Raw genomic sequence first — 21,573 nt, 5'->3', positions numbered from 1 at the left:
GGAAAGAGAGGAAAGAGGATAACTTGGAGACCGAAAAGAGGAACCTAGAAGCATTTTTAGGAAAGCCCAAAACCCATGACTAAATATAAGAAGGTTCTTCCTTTCAGTATGATCAATTCGCTAATAATTTTCCAGCCAACACAATTACAGAAGCTCCCCAAAATAATCTATACACTTTCAGTCTTTAGACTAAATTATTCTAAATGCAAACTAAGTAACCATTTTCTTAGCTAATTTACGGAATTGAATTGATTATAATTAAGCTTTACTTTTAAGTTCCCTAGAGTACATGTAAAATATTTTTAATATTCTTGGAAATATCTTGTCAAAAATGTTTAGCAGCAAAGTCCCAAGAGATTTTCTTTAACATTAATACTTTTTTTCTCTCCCCTTCCCCCATGTTATAGATTTTTATTACTATCTAACAGGGAAAAAATTTTTTGCTCTTCAGAAATGAATTTGTAAATCTCTCCTGTCTTCGCCTCCAGTGACACTCTAAGATATTAGGTTAGTTTCTTCCTTAAGTTGTTCTGATCACTGTTTATTTTGTCTCAACCTTGTTGTGGCCAATCCCCATTCCCAATTCTTCCTGGGGTTCCAGTGCCTGCTTTTTTCCATCTCTCTGCTCAGAAAAACCAAGGGTGTTTCCAGAAAAAACTAGACAATTACACAGAATATGAAAAACAAAAATATGTTTTGTATATAAAACTGCCTGGAGGGGACTTCCCTGATGGTCCAGTGGTTAAGACTCTGTGCTCCCAGTGCAGGGCGCCCTGGATTCGATCCCTGGTCAGGGAACTAGATCCCACACGCATGCCACAACTAAGAGTACTCATGCCAGAACAAAGATCCCCTGTGCTGTAACTAAGACCTGGTGCAGCCAAATAAATAAATAAATATTAAAAAAACTGTCTGGAGCAAAGTATAATATATGTGTTTGGGGAGACCTATTTTCATAGAGTTTAGAAGTTTTTCTACACACTTCTAGCTTATTTCTGAATTTGTGATGCTCAGAAGAGGCTTAATTAGATTCACCAGCAATTCATTATGTGATTACTACGTGTAAGGTACTGCACCATCCAGGGTGAAGTGGCTAAATATATAAACACCAGATAAGTGTAGCATTATCATACATAAAAACTCTTGATATCATATTTTGGTTATCCATTTTTGAGAAAATAAAGCACGTAGCATATCAGGGAAACACTATAATGTAGTGCTGACTTCTTCTTTTATTTATTTTTTTGCCATGCCGCGGGGCACGTGGGATCTTAGTTCCCCAAGCAGGGACTGAACCCGCAGCCCCTGCGTTGGAAGCGCGGAATCTAACCACTGGACCGCCAGGGAAGTCCCTGTATGCTGACTTGACAAGAGGGTATTATTCTTTTTCCTATACTAAACTATCCCTAATGCTTACGACCCATTCCCAATTCGCCCTCCTCCATCAAACCTGTACTCATTCTTTACATGTATGCCACATATCATCTTCTCCTCTAAGGTTTTTCTGGATTTACAGAAATTTGACGTACTCACTTTTCATACTACGAATTCGCAAAACATTTCCTCTTATTTATTTATTTAATATTCTCCCAACTGGTAATCTTATTTATTTAACAATCTCCCAACTGCTAACACAGATACCTTCTGTATCATATAACGGTGACTTGTAAATAAAAATAACAGTGATAATATAGATGATGATAGTGGTAGTCATGATGAAGTTGATGAAAGTAGCAGGGACTGTTCTGAGCGTGTAACACGTATTACTTCATGTAATCCACACAGCAACTCTGTGAGAGGAGTACCCATTATTCTCATTTGAAAAATGAGGAAACCTTGAGAGGTTAAATAACTTGCCCAATTCACACAGCTAAGAAGCAGAAGAGCTGAGAATGTGGCAGGCGCTTGGTAAGCTGTTTAGAAACGAGGAGGGTAGAGATTAAAATATTTGCATTTTAATGTTTATGCATACTCAAATTCAGACTGAAATAAATGTTTTAGGAAAAAAGATTCCCAGCTCCCTCAGATAACTAGAGCTGGCTCTATCTATTATAACTGGTTTTGTGATGCCTCTTTTTACAATAAAGAATCAGATTGATCAGGCTATCAATCTGATTGGAAAAAAATGCTCATTACTTACCTGTCTGATAAAGAAGTCTCCGTGAATTAGAGAAACAATTCCAAAGTTTGTGTACTTAAAAATATGATCCATCAACCACATCATTTGAGCAACAACCTAAAATATTTAAAAGCAAGAAATAAATGTTGAATAGAAAAAAAAACAACCTGACTATAGTCTAGCCAGTCTCTAAATTTTAAGTATAATCATCCAAGCATACTTTTAATTAATCTAACTATCTTAACTATCTTAAATCTAATGTTACTTCTACAAATAAAGCACTACATGAAAAATTACAGGTCTTCATGCATTATTTAGAAATGTGTTGTATAATTTCCAAGGATTTTGAGATTTCTCTGCTGTTTTCTGCTACTGAGTTCTAATGTGACTTCATTATATTAAGATAACCTATTCTGTATTAGGTCAATGTTCAAAATGTATTGAAGTTTGTTTTATGGCCCAGGATATAGAATATCATTGTATATGTTCCACAGACGTTTAAAAAGAATGTGTATTCTGTGTTTTGGGGTGTAGTATTCTACATGTTTTGATTAGATTTTATTGGTTGATGGTGTCATTGAGTTCCATATCATTGTTGATTTTCTGTCTATAAGTTCTATCAGGTGCTGACAGATGGGTACTAAAATCTCCAACTATAATTTTGTATTTATCTATTTCTCCTTTCATCTCTATCAGTTTTTGCTTCATGCATTTTGAAGTTTTGTTGTTTTGTGTTTATGCATTTAAGATTGTTATGCCTTGGGCTTCCCTGATGGCGCAGTGGTTGGGAGTCCGCCTGCCGATGCGGGGGACGCGGGTTCGTGCCCTGTTCTGGGGGGATCCTGCATGCCGCGGAGCGGCTGGGCCCGTGAGCCATGGCCGCTGGGCCTGCGCTTCCGGAGCCTGTGCTCCGCAATGGGAGAGGCCACGGCGGTGAGAGGCCCGCGTACCGAAAAAAAAAAAAAAATGACACATATAAATGGAAAGATAGTGGGGAGGGCCCGCGGCCCAAAAAAAAAAAAAAAAAAAAAAAAAAAAGATTGTTATGCCTTCCTGGAAGATTGGTCCTTTTATGTAACGGTCCTCTTTGTTTCTATTAATTTTCTTTCCTTTGAAGGTTACTTTTTCTGATATTAATATGGCCAATCTCACTGTTTTCTTTGATTAATGTGTTCATGATATATATTTATATCCTTTACCTTAAAACTAACTAGTTCAGTGTATTTGAAGTAAGTTTCTTGTAGACAGAATATTGTTGAATATGTTTATCTACTCCACCAATCTTTCTTTAACTTGCTGTATTTAGACTATTTAAACATAATATATTTATTGCTGTGTTAGTGCTTAAAAAAAAAAAAAATTACAGGTCTTGATTCCAAGTCTTGGATTCCTAGGTCACAGGTATATACATATCACTGGGTAACAAATAAAACTGAATTAACTTCTTAAATTTGAACTTAATGATTTCCAATTTGTTCTACGTAAACAAAACCTTTGGAAATTCTTATATAACTTGTAAAGTTATTTTGAAACAATACCATATGCCTAAGTTATCAAATGAGCGCTACATGTTTAATTAATAAGCACTAAGGCTTTATAAAATGTGACCTTAACTTAATGGCTAAAATATTAAAAGTCATAAAATATAAAGATGTAAATATAAAAATTTATAAAAATATAAAATATAAAAATATCCAAAATAAAAGAACATTAAAGAATTCATTTAGTCAATAAATACACTGTAAAATTTTTAAAAATTCATTTAGTAGAATGATTTACACATTCTATTATATCATGAAGAGTATTTGTTAGTTTATACAAGGCCTTACTCTTTGCCAGCATAAAAATACTCAGTTTCTTAAACACAAAAATATTATCCACTGCTGATAAGAGTTAATAGCCATATCAAGAGCAGAAGACTTTATTTCAAGCAAATTTCAAAATTAAAAGTAAGTGTAAACAGGATCTAGTAAATGAATTGGTTAATTGTTCTCCCCTGCTGAGATAACAGCATCCCTTGTTATAAGCCTTAAATAAATAAAGTGAAAACTACAGCCTCCATCAAGAAAGAAACAGAGCTCCACTTTGGTTCCTATAGGAATAACAAATGTAAACTTCATCTCTAAGCACCAAATTGTATGAACTAACATATAAGGAAAAAACTAAGCATTGACATCCATGTGTTGCTTTTACAAAAACATTATAAAAGCCCACAAATAATATTCAAGCTTCTGATGTAATTTTTCAGTATCACTGAATAGTTCATTTACATGACTCCTATTCCAACAGTTTTACTATATAAAATAACTTTAAAAAAATAAAGATACATACATGAAAGACTGATTCCCAAATCAATTAATACAGAATAAAATAATCACCAACATCTCATTTTTGAATCTTGTTTTGCTTTGTAGTGATAACCACTTTGTTTAGATAAATTGAGATCTGAACTAAATGGAATTTGCTGAATAGTGCCCCAAGAAACAAAACAAAAAGCAAGTGGAGTCAGCCTGTAAAACCTTTGAGCTTTATACACAGTATGAAGTGTGGCTGCAATTTATTGCTCTCTGGGTTTAATACCAACACTAAAGTAACTAGCTTTTATGTCTAATCTTACATTTATAGTGGATTTACCGCCTCAGTTAGAAGGGTAACGTAAAACAAATTCAGTAAGACAGCCAAGCTATCTTCTGAGATTTGTATGGATAATTCTGTCCTAACTTATTTTAGGGGAAATGTTACAAGTCAATAAATATTTATTACATATCTAAAAGTTCTATTGATAGAAATAAAAATTCTTAGTTTTATCATCAATTGCCACAAAAGGGCAAGACTCCTCACTTCACAGATACTTATTAAAAAGGTACCAGCAGGTTTAGAAAATATAACTAATCCTTTGTTTCATATTTCTGAAAAAATGAGGTCAGTAAACACAAGCTGCCTGAATCAACTCTGTCAACGTTTCACAGGCTGTCACTCGGAATGTTGTTAGGTATTTCCAAGGGACAAAATTGCTCTACATCAATTATACTTTACCTGGAAGCACGAATTTTCTACATGTCAAAACATCTGGGGAGGCTTACATGAATGGCTCCATTCTTCATATCCTTCTGAAATTTTAGTGGAGTCAATAGTTTTCCCGTTTAGACGTCTACAAGGACAATTTTGGCTGTCACAATGACTAGGGAGTTCTACTAGCATGTAGTAGGTTGCAGCCAGGTAAGGAAACAATGTGCAGCAGGACAGTCCAGAACAACAGTGCCATCCTACCAAAATGCAAGCAGTGCCCCCACTGAGGAACAACGACAGGCGCTACAGGAATTCCTGAATTCAGAAAGCTATGTTATACTCACATCACCATTAAACTAGCATTTTTAAACTGGCCCACAATTTAGCATTAGCTTTCTTTCTTTGAAAGTGCCCAAGGAGTATGCAATTAATCAAGTAAACATTCCTACTTGTGAATGTAAAGTAATATTGCCCTATACTTATTACGCAGGACCCAGAAATTTTCACGTTTCCACCTTTTTATTTCTCAATTACTCCTTTATGAAACAAGATAAAAAATTCTTCAAGGTTTCAAATTATTTTGTAATATTAGATAGTAACATTAGTATAATTAATCTGAAAATAAAAACAAAATAACTCTGGACAGAAAAATGAACCAAAGACCAACTAACTAAAATCTTTTTACAAGAGCAAACAAATAAACCAAAATTTTTTTTGTCCACAATATCAGTGAATCTCAGATTACCTGATACTCTGGTTAATACAGTTCTCATCTCTGCCAAACTGGAGTTAGAGTAACAAAGTTAGGCATATTTATAGTCACCGTTTTAAGCACTCTTTGAGATTCAAAAGCCAATAGAAGACACTGTAGGTCCTCAGAAAAATCACTATAAATGTAAGTATCTTATCGGTAAGCATAAAAATGTCCTCCTTGATACAAAGCCAAACAAACTAGGTTTTTTTTTTGTTTTTTTGTTTTAACAAACTAGTTTTTACACAATTTTAACATCAAGAATTTAGGGGACAGGCAGTAAATATTATTATAATGCGAATATATCTACACAGTGATATAACAATTCCGAATATGATTCTGAATATAAGAAAGGACAGAATTTATTCTACATTCTAGCAAAATTATGCCTCTGCTTTTCAGATAAACAACAAAAACAGATTCCATAATAAGCAAACATATTTTCCATTTACTGTCACCTCATTTTCTGACCCCTGAGCTGCTGAATCAAACTCTGCGACCCAAACACACCAGGTGTATTTTGCCTTAGTGTTTTGGCCAAGATTATTTCACTAAAGAGGCCCTTGCTTCACTACTCTGCCTAACTAAATTCTACTCACCCTTCAAGGTCAAGTTTACATCCTCTCCCCTCCACAAAGTTTTCTATTTCCACCAGGTACATGGTGAGCTCACTTTCCACTGAATATTTCTCACTTTGCAATTAAGTATTGTTTGCTATTCCCTCTCTCCACCTACCACTAGATTATTAGTTGCTTTAAGGGGATAGTATCTTATAGGACGGTCTTCTATATTTATAGTCAGTGACCATGAATATGAAACACTTATAAAATACCTATTGATTCGTTTCTTCACTATTAGGCCAAATATTAATTCCATTAATTTTATATATTTTCTATTTATTTACTTTTCTATGAACATAACCGCTTTACCTACTCTTAAGGTAACAATTCTTTTAATGTTAAGGACTGACTTTATTTTAAACCCTCCTAGTTTACAGGTATGTTTTAGTTAGCAATATAAGCAATGTGAAATCAACAGTTGAAACACAGCCTGAGAACACTGAATAAAATGGCCCTAATATCTTTCCTTTCAATTTGCTTTCTAAGTGAAATCCAAAATAATATTTACCTTACTTTCTTCTGGCTAAAGATCCCCAAGATCACCTAATTCCCTGTCCAATTTTACTCTTCTATCTTAAGCAAACTGCTTTTTGTGTTTGTATTTCTCAAACTGGCAATCCACCACTCACCTCAAGACAGCCCCATGCTGAACCATATTAACTTTGCTTCCATTTCAGTTACCTTTTTTAAAAAACAGCTTCGTGGAGATATAATCCACATTATCCCAGTTATTTTTCTTTAGGTCTGTAAATTCCTCTCTTAGAATAATTTAGAGTTATATACATAGTATATTTCTCTTTTTAAATTTTTCTAAATTTTCATGAAAAGTATACATATTAAAGTGTAAGTCTACATTCCCAACTGTGGTAAGATCCGTAAACTGATTCTCTGTTAACCTCCCCTTTCTGCAGTCTATCCCTGCCTTCAGGATGGCTTACCAGTCCTTTGTCCTGGAGGCACATCATCAAGGTACACACATCTCCTGTTGCCTGATGATTCACCAACATTACTGCTTCATCTTTTGAAATTGCTTTAATATCTTCCCCCCATTCCATCACTGTAAGAACAAAAAGTTTCAAAGCTGTCATTTAAAAAACTTATACCTTTCCAGGAGAGTTATATTAGAAACACTGGTGCACATTAATGATGATACATCACTTAGCTAAAACTTCTAAAAGTTTAGAACTAAGTTTATTTCCTATAAAAGTCAGGATGTTCATATTTTATAGAGACCCAAAATATCCGTTAAAATGTAAAACGGCCATACCTTTGATTTAGAAATTCTATTTAAGAGTTTATCCTATAGAAGCATTTGTCCAAACAGGCAAAGATATGCACAAAGGATATTTATTGCAACTTACACGTTCACCAACAGGGGAATGGATAACTTTTATATAATGGAAGAGTATAAACCCATTAAAAGAATGGAGGATATCTCTATACACTAACCCAAAAGGACTTTTTATCAAGTAAACAAAACATACCACAAAACAGTATATATAATATAATCCCATCTTTTCAAAGAAGGAATAAAATTTACATGCAACTTAATACATTGAAAAAAGTCTGAGGAAATGAATTCAAAACTTAATACTGATCATCATTGGGAGGTGGTTCCCAAAGCCCCCTTAAATTCTACTTTATAATAAAATATGCAAATATTATAAAATGTGTAAGCATTTTCATTTTACAAGAAAACTAATTAAGGATGTTACATTTATTAAAAATCTCCAGATGAAAAGTCAATGCACCAAAGCCTATATGTACACTTTAAGGAAAACAGTGATATCTCCAGGTAGTTATGCCTCATTTTATACCAAATTTACTACACGCAAAAAAAATAAAACGGAGCATCAGTGTCAAACATCAGGACTCTACAAAGAAGGTTCTAGGTTCCTCAAATGTCTGACGTGAATTACCAGAGGCTGAATATATGTTAGCATTCACTCATCTCACTCACTGCTATAAGGAAAGAAGTTGAGTCACCTGTGTGTAATAGTTCTGGATGAAATAGGGATGGGAGACCTGTTGCTCACCTGCTTTACCTCTGCCAGCCTCCCTCCTTCACAGTCACCTTTCACTGTCACCCCAATACAGCGGAGCTCCTCATAAGAGTTCATTTGAGAAAAGAGTTCTGTTAATTTTTTCTTTTTATTAAAAGCCATTTAAGGGCTTCCCTGGTGGCGCAGTGGTTAACAATCTGCCTGCCAATTCAGGGGAAATGGGTTCGAGCTTTGGTCTGGGTAGATCCCACATGTTACGGAGCCACTAAGCCCGTGCGTCACAACTACCGAGCCTGCGCTCTAAAGCCCGCGAGCCACAACTACTGAGCCTGCGTGCTACAACTACTGAAGCCCCCGCGCCCAGAGCCTGTGCTCTGCAACAAGAGAAGCCCCCACTCGCCGCAACTAGAGAGCCCATGCGCAGCACGGAAGACCCAATGCAGCAAAAAAAAACCCCAAACAAACCAGCCATTAAAGCAAGGCATCTATGCATTCATTTTAAAGATCTTAAAGATTTGTATTAAGGGAATTTCAGCTGGGCTGAACATATATTCAGTTGTGGTACCTACCTGCAAAGTGAGGTATTCCAGTCATTCTCTCAGAAGTTACTACTAATACACAAATAGCTTACACTGTATGGTGAAAGTTTTTAAGTTTTGTTTTTTTTTTTTTTGGCAGTACGCGGGCCTCTCACTGTTGTGGCCTCTCCTGCTGCGGAGCACAGGCTCCGGACACGCAGGCCCAGCGGCCATGGCTCATGGGCCCAGCAGCTCCGCGGCATGTGGGATCCTCCCAGACCGGGGCACGAACCCATGTCCCCTGCATCGGCAGGTGGACTCCCAACCACTGCGCCACCAGGGAAGCCCAGTTTTTAAGTTTTTAAAATGAGTGCAGAATGGAAACTACATTACAGATGTCAAGTAATCCTTAAGGAATAGACGTAGAACACTGGGGACAGCCCAGCAACACCAACTTTCCTTCACAGCGGGCTTTCCTCTCCCAAGTTGCCAGTGAAGTTTAGCTGACAAGCTAACTTTACTGAAACATACTTGAATAGCTGATATACACTGTGTGGGAGCAGGGGGAGTATAAATTGGTACAAGACTTTTGAAAGTCAATTTGGCGATATATATATCAGAACTAAGAAATGTGAAAATCCTTCTACCTAGCAATTCCATTTCTAGGAATTCATCTTACAGATATACTTATTCATGTGTAAAATGACACATACGCAAAGCTGTTTATTGCAGCATTGTTTATAAGAGCAAAGATGAAAACTAAAAAGAGAGACTAGCTCAAATTCACAGAAATTTCTAAAATGGTCGTTGACAGGAGGGAAAACTGGGGAGTTGTTTAATTAGTATGGAGTTTTGGTTTTGTAAAATGAAAAAGTTTTAGGGCTTCCCTGGTGGCGCAGTGGTTGAGAGTCCGCCTGCCGATGCAGGGGACACGGGTTCGTGCCCCGGTCCGGGAAGATCCCACATGCCGCGGAGAGGCTGGGCCCGTGAGCCATGGCCACTGGGTCTGCGCGTCCGGAGCCTGTGCTCCGCAACGGGAGAGGCCACAACAGTGAAGCCCGCGTACCGCAAAAAAAAAAAAAAAATGAAAAAGTTTTGGAGATTGGTTACACAATAATGTGAATATACTTAACAATACTGACACTTAAAAATGGTTAAGGTGGTAAATTTTATGTTATGTGTCTTTTGTCACAAAAATAAAAAGAGAGACTAGTTAAATAAATTATAATATATCCATGCAATGGAATATTATGTAATCATAGCATTTTTACACTAATATGGAATGATATACTATAATAAAAGCAAAGTGCAGAACAGTGTGTGAAGAGAGAATATATTTACTAAATGAAAACTCCTCATATCACGTCTCTGTTGACAACCCTTCAATGAACGTGCGCATGCACGCATACATGCGCACGCACGCACACACACACACACACACACACACACCACCATTCTTTCATTAATTCATTCTTCACTCAATAAATCAGCATCAGGCACTGTGGATATAAAACAAATAAGAACAAAAGTATTATTCTAATGCAGTTAAAACACTCAAGAAAAGTCTAACTTGGTTCTATAAATATTAGGCTATTAAGAGGTAATGTGGAAAGTCTTCTAGTTCCACATCTATATAAATAGATGTTTCATAACCAAATAGTCCTTTAATGCAATTTCTGCTACATGAATGGAAAATACTAGGTACCTAGGCCTGTGCAGTAGGAAAGCATATGTGTGAATATAACTGCAAATAAAAATAAGTTTTCTACTTAAAATGTATCTTACTTGCTTTATATAAAGTAGATAAATCTAGTGTGTTGGTTTAAATCTCAAAATAAAAATTGAATTTAGAACTCTCTGTTCTGGCTTAAATTGTGTCCCACCAAATTTACATCCATCCAAAACCCATGAATGTGACCCTATTTGGAAACAGGGGCTTTGCAGATGTATCAAGTTAAGATGAGGTCATGATGGATTAGGATGGGCCCTAAACCTATATCCAATATGACTGGTATCCTTATAAAAAGAGGGAAATTTGGACAGAGATACACAGGGAGAATGCCATGCGACCATGGAGGCAAAGACTGGAGTGATGTGTCTACAAGCCAAGGACTGCAGACAACCACCCAAAGCGAGCAAGAGGCAAGGAAGGATCCTTCCCACCAGAGCCTTCAGACAGAACACAACCCTGTCAGCACCTCAGTTTCAGACTTGTAACCTCTGGAACTGTGAGAGAATAAATTCCTGTTGTTTTAAGCCACAGGAACTTTGTTGGTGGTACTTTGTTATGGCAGCCCTCTGAAACTAACATACTCCACCCTCCTCAATTTTCCCCATCCTTTCTCTTTTCCACTCTATTCCCCCCAAATTATAGTTTTTTTCTAATCAACTACAGGAAAAGAACAACAGCACTGTATTTTAAACATCCAGAACATTATCATAGAAATCTACCATTACGTATTATAAAGGGTTCTCAATGTTTATTTCTATAATACTTTCAGGGTATAATCATTAAGAGTTAATCCAATACATATTTTATCTCTCAGCCATAACTTAGCTAAAATTAATTTTCAAACTAAATGTCAATTTGCTAAGACTCACACACATACTAAATCAAACAAGTGAAGGTAGAAGGATCAACTTTTTAAGATTATCCTGATATAGCAATAAAGTCATGCTGGATTTTATAATAATCTAAATTTTATTCAACAATAAATTTCATTTCCAGTATCTATGGTATTCTTCTTTTACCAAACCATTATATACTTCAAAGATCACTGTTAGAAAGTTATATGACTAACAAAATCAGGATTAAAAAATGCTTGTAGAGAAAAAGCACTTATTTTATGTATGAAATAGCTATGTTCCTCAAATCATACCCTGCTATCCAAACTAGTAAGTATAATAATGGAGCCAGTATCTTAATCAAGGAATAGAATTATTCTCATGTTAAAGAACAGAAGCTATGGATGCCTGCCAGTTCTTACATTGTACTTGATTAGAAGGACAAAAATATTTTAACACACTGTTCTGTGAAAGGAATTCTCAAAAAAGAACTGGGTCAGGTCCACTATTTCCAAAGGGAATGAAAAACAACTGAGTAAAAACTGGAAGAAAAGTTCCCTAGTTGTAATTGAATTTTTTTTAATTCTTGTTAAAAACCAAAGCCAAAGATTATCACCTACTACAAACACACACACACACACACATATTAATAAACCTCCCCCCCCAAAAGTTTTAGACTAAAATTGATCATGACAGTTCACATCTCAAAAAGAAAATAAAAACAATAAACCATCACAATTTCCTTAAAAACAGTGATGCTAAAGCTGTTATACTGACCCACAAAATAGAATCAATGCAGAGAAGAAAGGTTGCTTTATACATGACCATAATAGCTTACTTCTCAAAGTTCAAAAAAAAAATGCCTGCAAGCTGATGCCACAAACTATTTTACCATTCTGTGACTCACTTAAGAAACATTAGTATCATTATGCTACTCAAACATATTGTGAAGATGAATGAGATATAAATGACAGAATCACAGACGTCCTGGGCAATTAGATTACATGACAGTTGAAGTTACTTTTGAAATCACTATTAACTAAAAGAGTCATACAACTACTGTGTCACGTAAGGTCAGGTAATCTAATATGAATAGTAAAGATTAGAGAGCAAAAAAACACATGAAAGAATCTCATGTAGCTCAAGAACTGTGGCTTTCAGTAACACACATTGGAGGCAGAGTGGGTTGGACTCATCCAAAGTTAGGGGTTAGCAGAGGAAGATAAAAAGGGAGTGAGGACATGAAGGGTAGCCGTGAGAAAGTAGATTAAGGTACTGATTAATGGAGAGGAGACTGGTGAGGAAAGGAACCAAGCAAGGGGGTAATTCACTAAAGAAAACTGAGGGAGGGCTATTATAGTAGAGGTACTTGAAGCCATCCCCCATCTCCACCTTTACCCATCCTACTCAAACCCCCATAGACAGGGCCCCGGGTGAATCTAATGTATGTCTGTAAATAAGAACCACTGGAATTTTAGCTCTGACAAGTTTTGTTTTATTTTCTTAAAACAAGTATACTGAACATACTAGGAAGTTGTGGTCAGTGCCTTTTGGCACTTTAATTAATTTAATTTAATTTAAGAGGTTAAATTTGAGGAGGCAAGGCTCAAGGTGTAGCTTTTGGAGGGGTTGCTTAACTAAAAGAAGAATAGTAGCATACATTATTAAATAGATATATAATTAAATACTAATAATCTTAATAGCCAACATTTACAGAATGCTTACTATGTGTCAGGCATTAACAATTAGTAAGAGAAAATAATTCACATTATTTTCCTATGTAATCTTCACAAAATCCCAAATGTACAGACACTGTTATCCCCAATTTACAACTGAAGAAAATGAGACACAAAAGGTTAAGCAGTATCTTCAAAGTTACACAGTTAGGAAGTAGGGGAACTGGGATTCAAAACCACTGTATCATGCTGTCACTGCTGGCAGGCTACCTCAAGGAACCTTGAGAACAGTAACAGGTAAGTTGCCCACACAGCCCCTGACGTTGCCCATGATTATGCCAAGAAGTGGGGTGGACAAGCCAAGTCCCAAAGTCCTCAACAAATAAGGTTAGTGGGAGGCAACAATAAGGAATGGTGCAGAAGCCAAGCAAGAGTTTTTTGCATGATAGTTGAATAATAAACAAGTCTAAAGAGGCAAAGAGTATCTAAGAAAAAAAAAATCAACATTGTCTTTGGGCCCAGGATACAGGTATCTTAAATTTAATGTGCTCAATACAGAACCAGCTCTTTACCCTAGTCTGCTCCATCTCAGCGAAGGACACCATCATTCACCCAGTCAGTTCAAGACCAAACCTAAGACCACTTTTGATTCCCCCCTTTCCTCAATTCTCCATATTTAATCCATCTCTAAGTCCTTTGGACTCTATCTCCAAAACACATCCTGCAACCTCTGTCTCTCCTTCTTTACTACTACTACTCTAGGCCAAGCCATCAGTACCTCTTTCTTGGACTTCTGAAGTGACCTCCTAACTAGTCTTCTCACTTCCACTCTAGCCACCTGCTTAAAAGAAAACTTTAAAATAGTTGCTAAGTTCAAATACCAGTATAATCTAAATCACCACTGGCAAGAATGGAAAAAGAAAGAGCAAGAAAGTCAAAGATAATAAGTGATAATTAACTCTAACTGGTATTGAGATTTGCTTTAACTTAAACCTAGACAGTTTCCAACAGGGGAGATATTGGTACCTCAGGAGAAGCAATTCTTCCTGCAGTCATCAGCATTGCAAAACTTTTAGCACACCTGGCCAACATTCTCTGTTACAACCCTCAAGAGCCTACACATTTCCAAACATCCCACCCCCACCTCTATCCATTTAAAACCACTACGTTAGAAAGTTCAAAATGATTTAGGTCAATATAAGCCTGTGGTAAAATCAGAGTGAGGTTAACTAACAAATGAGCATAGTACAGACAACATGAGGACTAAGTGAACGTGTGCTAATTAAAAACAAAGATCAAGCCCTCTGATGCCTAATCTTTACCCACTCAGCCCCAGGACATGGCAGCAAGAGTTTGGAGGAGTCTTCTCTAGGAAATCTGATCAGCTCAAGAGAAAAGATCTAAAAATACTGACATTTAGGATTCTCCAGTGAAGTATTCCAATCAGAATATCCTACAATGAGGCTTAGTGTGGACAAGACGCAGCCACCAACAGGGCTACCAATCAACTTTATAGTGCCCTACTCTTAAATAAGAACAGATCGTCATGTATTACCAGATACCCAGAAAAAGCCTTTAATGTGAAAGACAGAAAATAAAGCAGCCTATTAAAGAAATTGATTTTATAGTCAGAAATCTTCCAAAAAATAATTCTTCTGGCCCAGATGATTTCACTAGCAAATTCTGCCAAACATTTTAAAAAGAAATAACACCAATTCTATACAATCTCTTCCAGAAAATAGAAGAGAAGGGAAAACTTTCAAGTTTACTTTATAAGGCCAGCATTACCCTTATACCAAAACCAGAAACAAACAAACAAAACTATAGACTTATATCCATTAAAATCCTCAAAAATTGTTAGGAAATGGAATCCAATAATATACACTGCAACCAAGTAAGGTTTATCATCACAGGAATACAAGGTTGATTGAATACTACAAATTAATCAGTGTAATAGTCCACTATATTAACAATCTAAGGAAGAAAAACCTCATGATTATATTGCTATGGTCTGAAGGTCTGTGTCCCCCTAAAATTCAAATGTTGAAGTCCTAATCCCCAGAGGTGATAGCATTAGCAGATGAGGACTTTGGAAAGTGATTAGGTCATAAGGGTTGAGCCCTCATGAATGGGATTAGTGCACTTATAAAAGAGATCCCACTGAGCTGTCTAGCCCATTCTACCAAATGAGGGCACAGTGAAAAGGCTATGAACCATGAAGAGAGCCCTCATCAGAAGGTGACTATGCTGGCACCTTGTCTTGGACTTCCAAGCCTCCAGAACTATGAGCAATAAATTTCTGTTGTTTATAAGTCACCCAACCTGTGACATTTTGTTATAGCAGCTCAAACAGACTAAGACACATATGAATTGATGCACAAACAGCACTAAACAAATTCCAATATACATTCATGAAAAAAACTCTCAGTAAACTAAGAACAGAAAGGAATTTCCTCAATGTAATAAAGTGTTTCTACACAAAACCTATAGTTAACATAATATTTAGTATTAATTATATATGAGTGCTTTCTCCCTAAGATTGAGAACAAGGCAAGGATGTCCAATCTCACCTCTCTTATTTAACATTATTCCAGAAGTCCTAGCCAGTTCAATAATGCAATAAATAAATTAAAAAGAAAAAGAAATGAAAGTCATACAGGTTGGAAAGGAAGAGATAATTCTGCCTATATTCACAAATAGCATGACTGTCTCTGTAGAATGTCCCAATTAATCTACCAAAAGCTCCTATTATTAATAAGTGAGTTTAGCAAAGTTACAAACTCAACAGTAAGTATCAATCATATTTTTATACTAGTAATGAATGATAGGAAATTTTTAAAAATTAAATCCCACTTACAATAGCTCAAAAAATATACTTAGGTATAAATCTAAAACACATGGACAGGATCTGTATGCTGAAAACTACAAAGTGCTGATGAAAGAAATCAAAGAAGGCCAAAATGTTCATGGATTGAAAGATTCAGTACATTAAAGACATCAATTCTCCCACAAATTGATCTACAAGTAAAACACAATTCTAATCAAAATGGCAATAAGAATTTTTGCAGATACAGGCAATTGGATTCTAAAACTTATAAAGAAAGGCCAACAAACTAGAAAAACCAAAATAACTTTGAAAAGGAAGAATAAAGTTGGAGGAATCACACTACCCAATTTTAAAACTTACTATGAAGCTACAATAATCAAATGGCATGGTATTGGTGAAGGATCAGACACACAGATCAACAGAGCAGAAAAGAGAGTCCAGAAATAGACCACACAAATATGGCTAAATGATTTTTGACAAAGGTGTAAAGTCAATCCAATGGAGAAAGAATAGTCTTCTCAAAAAACAATGTTAGAAAAATATGAAACCTAAACCTATACCTTATACAACAATTAATTTGAAATGGATCATATAGTTAAATGTAAAACTTAGAACTCCAAAACTTCCAAAAGAAAATTTAGGGGAAGACCTCCATGACCTGGGGTTAGGCAGCGTTCTTAGACTTGACAGGAAAAGCATAACTCATAAAAGAAAAAAAAATCAGTAAATTGCACTTCATCGAAATTTAAACCTTTTGCTTAGCAAAAGACACTGTTAAGAGAATGAAAAGACTGGGAGAAAATATATGCAATCACATATCCAAAAAAGGATTTGTGTCTTTGTATCCAGAATACTTATAGAACTTCCAAAACTCAGCAGTAAGATAACAAACCACCCAATTAAAAACCAGGCAGACGCGGAGCGGCTGGGCCCGTGAGCCATGGCCACTGAGCCTGCGCGTCCGGAGCCTGTGCTCCGCAAATGGGAGAGGCCACAACAGTGAGAGGCCCGCATAACGCAAGAAAAAAAAAAAAAAAAAAAAAAAAAAAAACCAGGCAGAAAACTTGGACACCTCACCAAAGAGGATATAAGGATGGCAAACAACCATATGAAAAGATGTTCAACATCATCAGCCACTAGGGAAATACAAATTAAAACCATGACGAGCAACTACTATACATTTACTAGAATGACTAAAATTAAACATACTGATAATACCAAATTTTGATAAGGATGCAGAAAAATTGGAACTTGTAGACACTGCTGAAAGAAATGCAAAATGTATAGCCACTCTGGAAACAGTTTGGCAGTTTCTTATAAAGTTACCATCTGACCCAGGAAACCCACTCCTGGGTATTTACCCTAGAGCAGGGGTTAGCAAACTTTTTCTGCAAAGGGTCAGCCATTAAATATTTTAAGCTTTGCAGGCCACATATGGTCTCTGTTGCAAATTCTTCTTTTGTTGTTGTTTTTTACAAACCTTTACAAATGTAAAAGCCATTCTTAGCTCATAGGGCCATATAAAAACAGGCAACAGGAAAATTTGGCCCATTGGGCATAGTTTGTTGACTCCTACCCTAGAGAAATGAAAACTTAAGTTAATACAGAAACCTGTACATGAATGTTATACCAGCTCTATTCATAACTGCTAAAAACTAGAAACAACCAAATGTCCTTCAGTAGCTGAATGGATATAAACTGTGGTCCATTCATACAATGGAATACGACTCAGCAACAAAAAAGAACATTCTAATGATACATGCAACAACTTGGATGACTTTCAAAGCCATGCTGAGTGAAAGAAGTCAGTCTCAAAAGGTTACATAATGCATAAACCCATTTTATGACATTCTCAAAAAAGACAAAATTACAGTGAAAGAGAACAGATCAGGGACTGCCAGGGTTAGAAGTTGGGGGAGAATGTGATTACCAAGGATAATGATGACTAAAGCATGGCAGAACTACAGATAATTCTTGCTCTGTTATTTTTCTTTCTTTTCTTTATGTTTTTCTGTTTTCAGCATTTGACTTATTACTTTTGTAATTCAGGAAGGTTTTTCTCCCCAGATCAAAGTATTAATGGAAGATGCTACTACTGGGCTGCACTCTTTTTGTTTGTTTCTTAAATGTTCATTTTCTCACTTTCACTAACTAAAAACCTCTCCCCCTGAGTAGTCTGGTTCCAATGTATTTTATTAAACCACTGAGAGCTGACATAGCTAAGACTTTACATCTTAAGTTTCTTTTTATAGAGTATATGTTCCAATACAAGTACTTCACTCTATGCAAAATGCTCAACTTGCTCAAAGTTTTGTTTTCTCAACCTTTTAAATAGCTTCTTACATTCACTTGTAAGTTGACCAACAGAACACTATACTAAATTCAGAGATGGGGATTTAAATCAAAGGTACTTTCATTTGTTTCCACTGGGAAAAGTGTAAGCAGTGGGATTAAGTACTATCTGCCTTAGGCTGCTAAAATGAGTAATTGGAAGAAGGGAAATTCTAACTTCTCCTAAAAGTAAAGGATTGCACCAAATTGCTAGGAAATAAGAGGGCAATGTAGGTACTTCTCTGCTTTCTACTAGAGCTCTAAATAGTTTTAGAATCAGACTGTTACATATGGTAGGGGTTTTGATTTTAATGAAGTTTACAGCTAGAAAGGAATTTACAGATATCTGAATCCAAGTTCCTCACTCCATAGATATTTCATCAAATACGAGAAACAGAACTCTACAGCTGCTTCTTGACTGACCGAATTAGTTGCAAAGAAAAACATACAGATGGTAAGGATAATTAATTTACAGCACCTCCTGCTCACTATCCCCCAAAGCACTTACTGATGTATTCATTCATCCAACTAGTTTTATTCTCTTCATAGAGAAATAGGATTCTACCACTGCGAGGGACATAAACGTATACAGGGGTTCTATCACAAGGTAGTTAACTCATTAAATTCAACTATAGGAACTTAGCAAAAAAGAAAGAAAGAGAGAAAAAGTAAAAGGTGAGAGAAGAGAGAGCATGGAAGGGCAGAAATAAAAGACTGAAACAGAGAACATTTTAAATAGTACAAGCAATTTTGCCAGCCTTTCCAGTCCTCAGATCTATGCCCTGGAGGAAGCTTGAGACTGGAATTGTGAATCTGCTGTTCCTCATCAATTCAGCTGGCGTGTGCCTGTCATCAGGCCAGCATCTTACTGAGGCAGCAGCTCGCTGAGCTGAATGATTTCAGTTTTTTAAAAAATACATTTTCTTCCAAATAAAACTTAAGCAAACTTTTTTTTTTTTTTTTTTTTTTGCGGTACGCGGGCCTCTCACTGTTGTGGCCTCTCCCGTTGCAGAGCACAGGCTCCAGACGCGCAGGCTCAGCGGCCATGGCTCACGGGCCCAGCCGCTCCACGGCATGTGGGATCCTCCCAGACCAGGGCACGAACCCGCGTCCCCTGCATCGACAGGCGGACTCCCAACCACTGCGCCACCAGGGAAGCCCTAAGCAAACTTTTTAATTGATGCAATATGATCCCTGCCCTCAAGAGGTCTGCTCACTTATTGGGAATAAAAGATAAATTGGGGATTAATGCATTACACATGAAGATATGTACCATAGGAGGCAGGGAAAGAAGAAATCATTAGGAGCTAAAACATGAAGGGAAGAGATACCAAAGACATGGGGGAAATGGCCTTGAACAGACAGTTGCTACTAGGAAAAATGGAAAATGAGGCTGTATCTGTAAATAAGAGGTAAGATTACAGAGGTACTTTTAGAAGTCAGATACTACAATTTAGGCCAGGAGATATAAAATCCCTTTTTTTGTCACCAGGCAGGTGACATAAGTGAGGGAAGTGGGTGGGCTTCCTATATGACAGAAGATAGCAGTGGGACTGTGTGAAAAACAGAGTGCATGCCCCACCCCCAAAGAGGGCAGCTACCTATCCAGTTCCAGGCTGTTGCCGATATCTGGGAATGTGGACCCCGGTTACCAGACCCTCCAATTTTTTAAGAGTAATTGGAAATTTGAGAGTTTTTATAAAAGTTAAATAAAGAGGAGATTAACAATGGAGGAAGGTTCCTGGGCAAGCAGGAAGGAATGGAATCTAAGCAAAGGGACTGGCTCTTGATAGAAAGGACATTCTGCAATGTAACAGGAAGAATAAACGAATACCAAAAGATGTAGCTTAAGAGGTAGGCTTGGGCCAGGCTACTAGAGCACCAGAATTCTGCACATTATCTCACAAACCACAGACACCCAGCAGGAAAGGAACTGACAATATGTGGGATGGAGGGAAGGGATGAAGGGCTGCAGGGATGAGGGAGAGTAGCTAGTTGTTAAGTGGGGGATTTTTTTTTTTTAAGGTGAGAATGTCTTTAGTATCTTTATATCCTGGAAGACTAAGAGCAAAGATAGAAGGAGATAGTAATCAGTAAGATGAAGCAAGAGAGATGGGATGTTAGCTTTGGGTAACAGACTTACCTACAGATGAATGAGGGTGCGAAAAAGTTGGGGGAGGAGGACAGAGAAAAGGGGAAGACTCTCCACAGCACAGTTCCAGAGCACTAACCAAACCCATGGCAAAGAGGCAATGAGAGGAGTTAAAAAGTTAAAAAGAGAACTGCTCAGAAAATCACCACGAACGCAGATATCCTAAGTGGTGCTGAGCTAGACAAAATTGGGGATGCCCCTTAAAATTAAAGAGCAGAAAGCACATACAAGCATTCATGCCAGCCAACTGTCCAAGAAGCCTGAAGCAAAGAAGTTCATGGTTGGAGCTAATATACCCTCTGGGTTGAGGCTTGGCCATATTCCTAAGCTTTGAAACCTAGAATACTAAAAGAAGAAAGTACTAAGAATATAATCAAAGGAGAAACGAATTAATTGTGCCACATATTAGGAAAACTTTCTTATTTTAAAGGACTTTCACTCATATTCTCTCAATTGCCACAGCAGCACTATAAGGCATAACAGGCCACATATCAATCTTATTTTTTTCTTTATGTGGGTGAATAATGGTTTTTTTTTTTAACATCTTTATTGGAGTATAATTGCTTTACAATGGTGTGTTAGTTTCTGCTGTATAACAAAGTGAATCAGTTATACATATACATATGTTCCCATATCTCTTCCCTCTTGCGTCTCCCTCCCTCCCACCCTCCCTATCCCGCCCCTCTAGGTGGTCACAAAGCACCGAGCTGATCTTCCTGTGCTATGCGGCTGCTTCCCACTAGCTATCTATTTTACATTATATCAATTTTATTTAAAGATAAGAATCTGAGAAGATACTGTAAAAGATAACACTGTGAGTAAGCACTATAAATCTGACTGAAATCTAAGTCTGTTGGACCCTAAAACCAAACTATGGATAGCCCCTGTCTAACGAAATTATTAACCATTCAATTAAAAGGGAAGTGTGCTGTTTTCAAGGTATAATGAAAATAGCATGGGCTTTAGAGTAGAAGACTTTCATTCAAAGACCAGCTCTTTCCC

At 36.7% G+C, this 21,573-nt stretch overlaps 1 protein-coding gene across 3 annotated transcripts in view; it reads right to left on the bottom strand.

The window, feature by feature from the left end:
* LPGAT1 (lysophosphatidylglycerol acyltransferase 1) overlaps positions 1-21,573 on the bottom strand; it is a 61,801-nt gene that overhangs the window by 21,285 nt on the left and 18,943 nt on the right. For all 3 annotated transcript variants that reach the window (XM_007451317.1, XM_007451316.1, XM_007451315.1), the window contains exons 3-4: positions 7,438-7,556; positions 2,141-2,236 (exon numbers count right to left, since the gene is read on the bottom strand). In XM_007451317.1, coding sequence (XP_007451379.1) covers positions 2,141-2,236; positions 7,438-7,556 — 215 coding nt within the window. The remainder of the gene's footprint in view (positions 1-2,140; positions 2,237-7,437; positions 7,557-21,573) is intronic.

The sequence above is a fragment of the Lipotes vexillifer genome, unplaced genomic scaffold, assembly GCF_000442215.2.
Source record: "Lipotes vexillifer unplaced genomic scaffold, Lipotes_vexillifer_v1.1 scaffold570, whole genome shotgun sequence".
NCBI lineage: Eukaryota > Metazoa > Chordata > Mammalia > Artiodactyla > Lipotidae > Lipotes > Lipotes vexillifer.
This window is presented reverse-complemented; position numbering and strand designations above follow the sequence as displayed.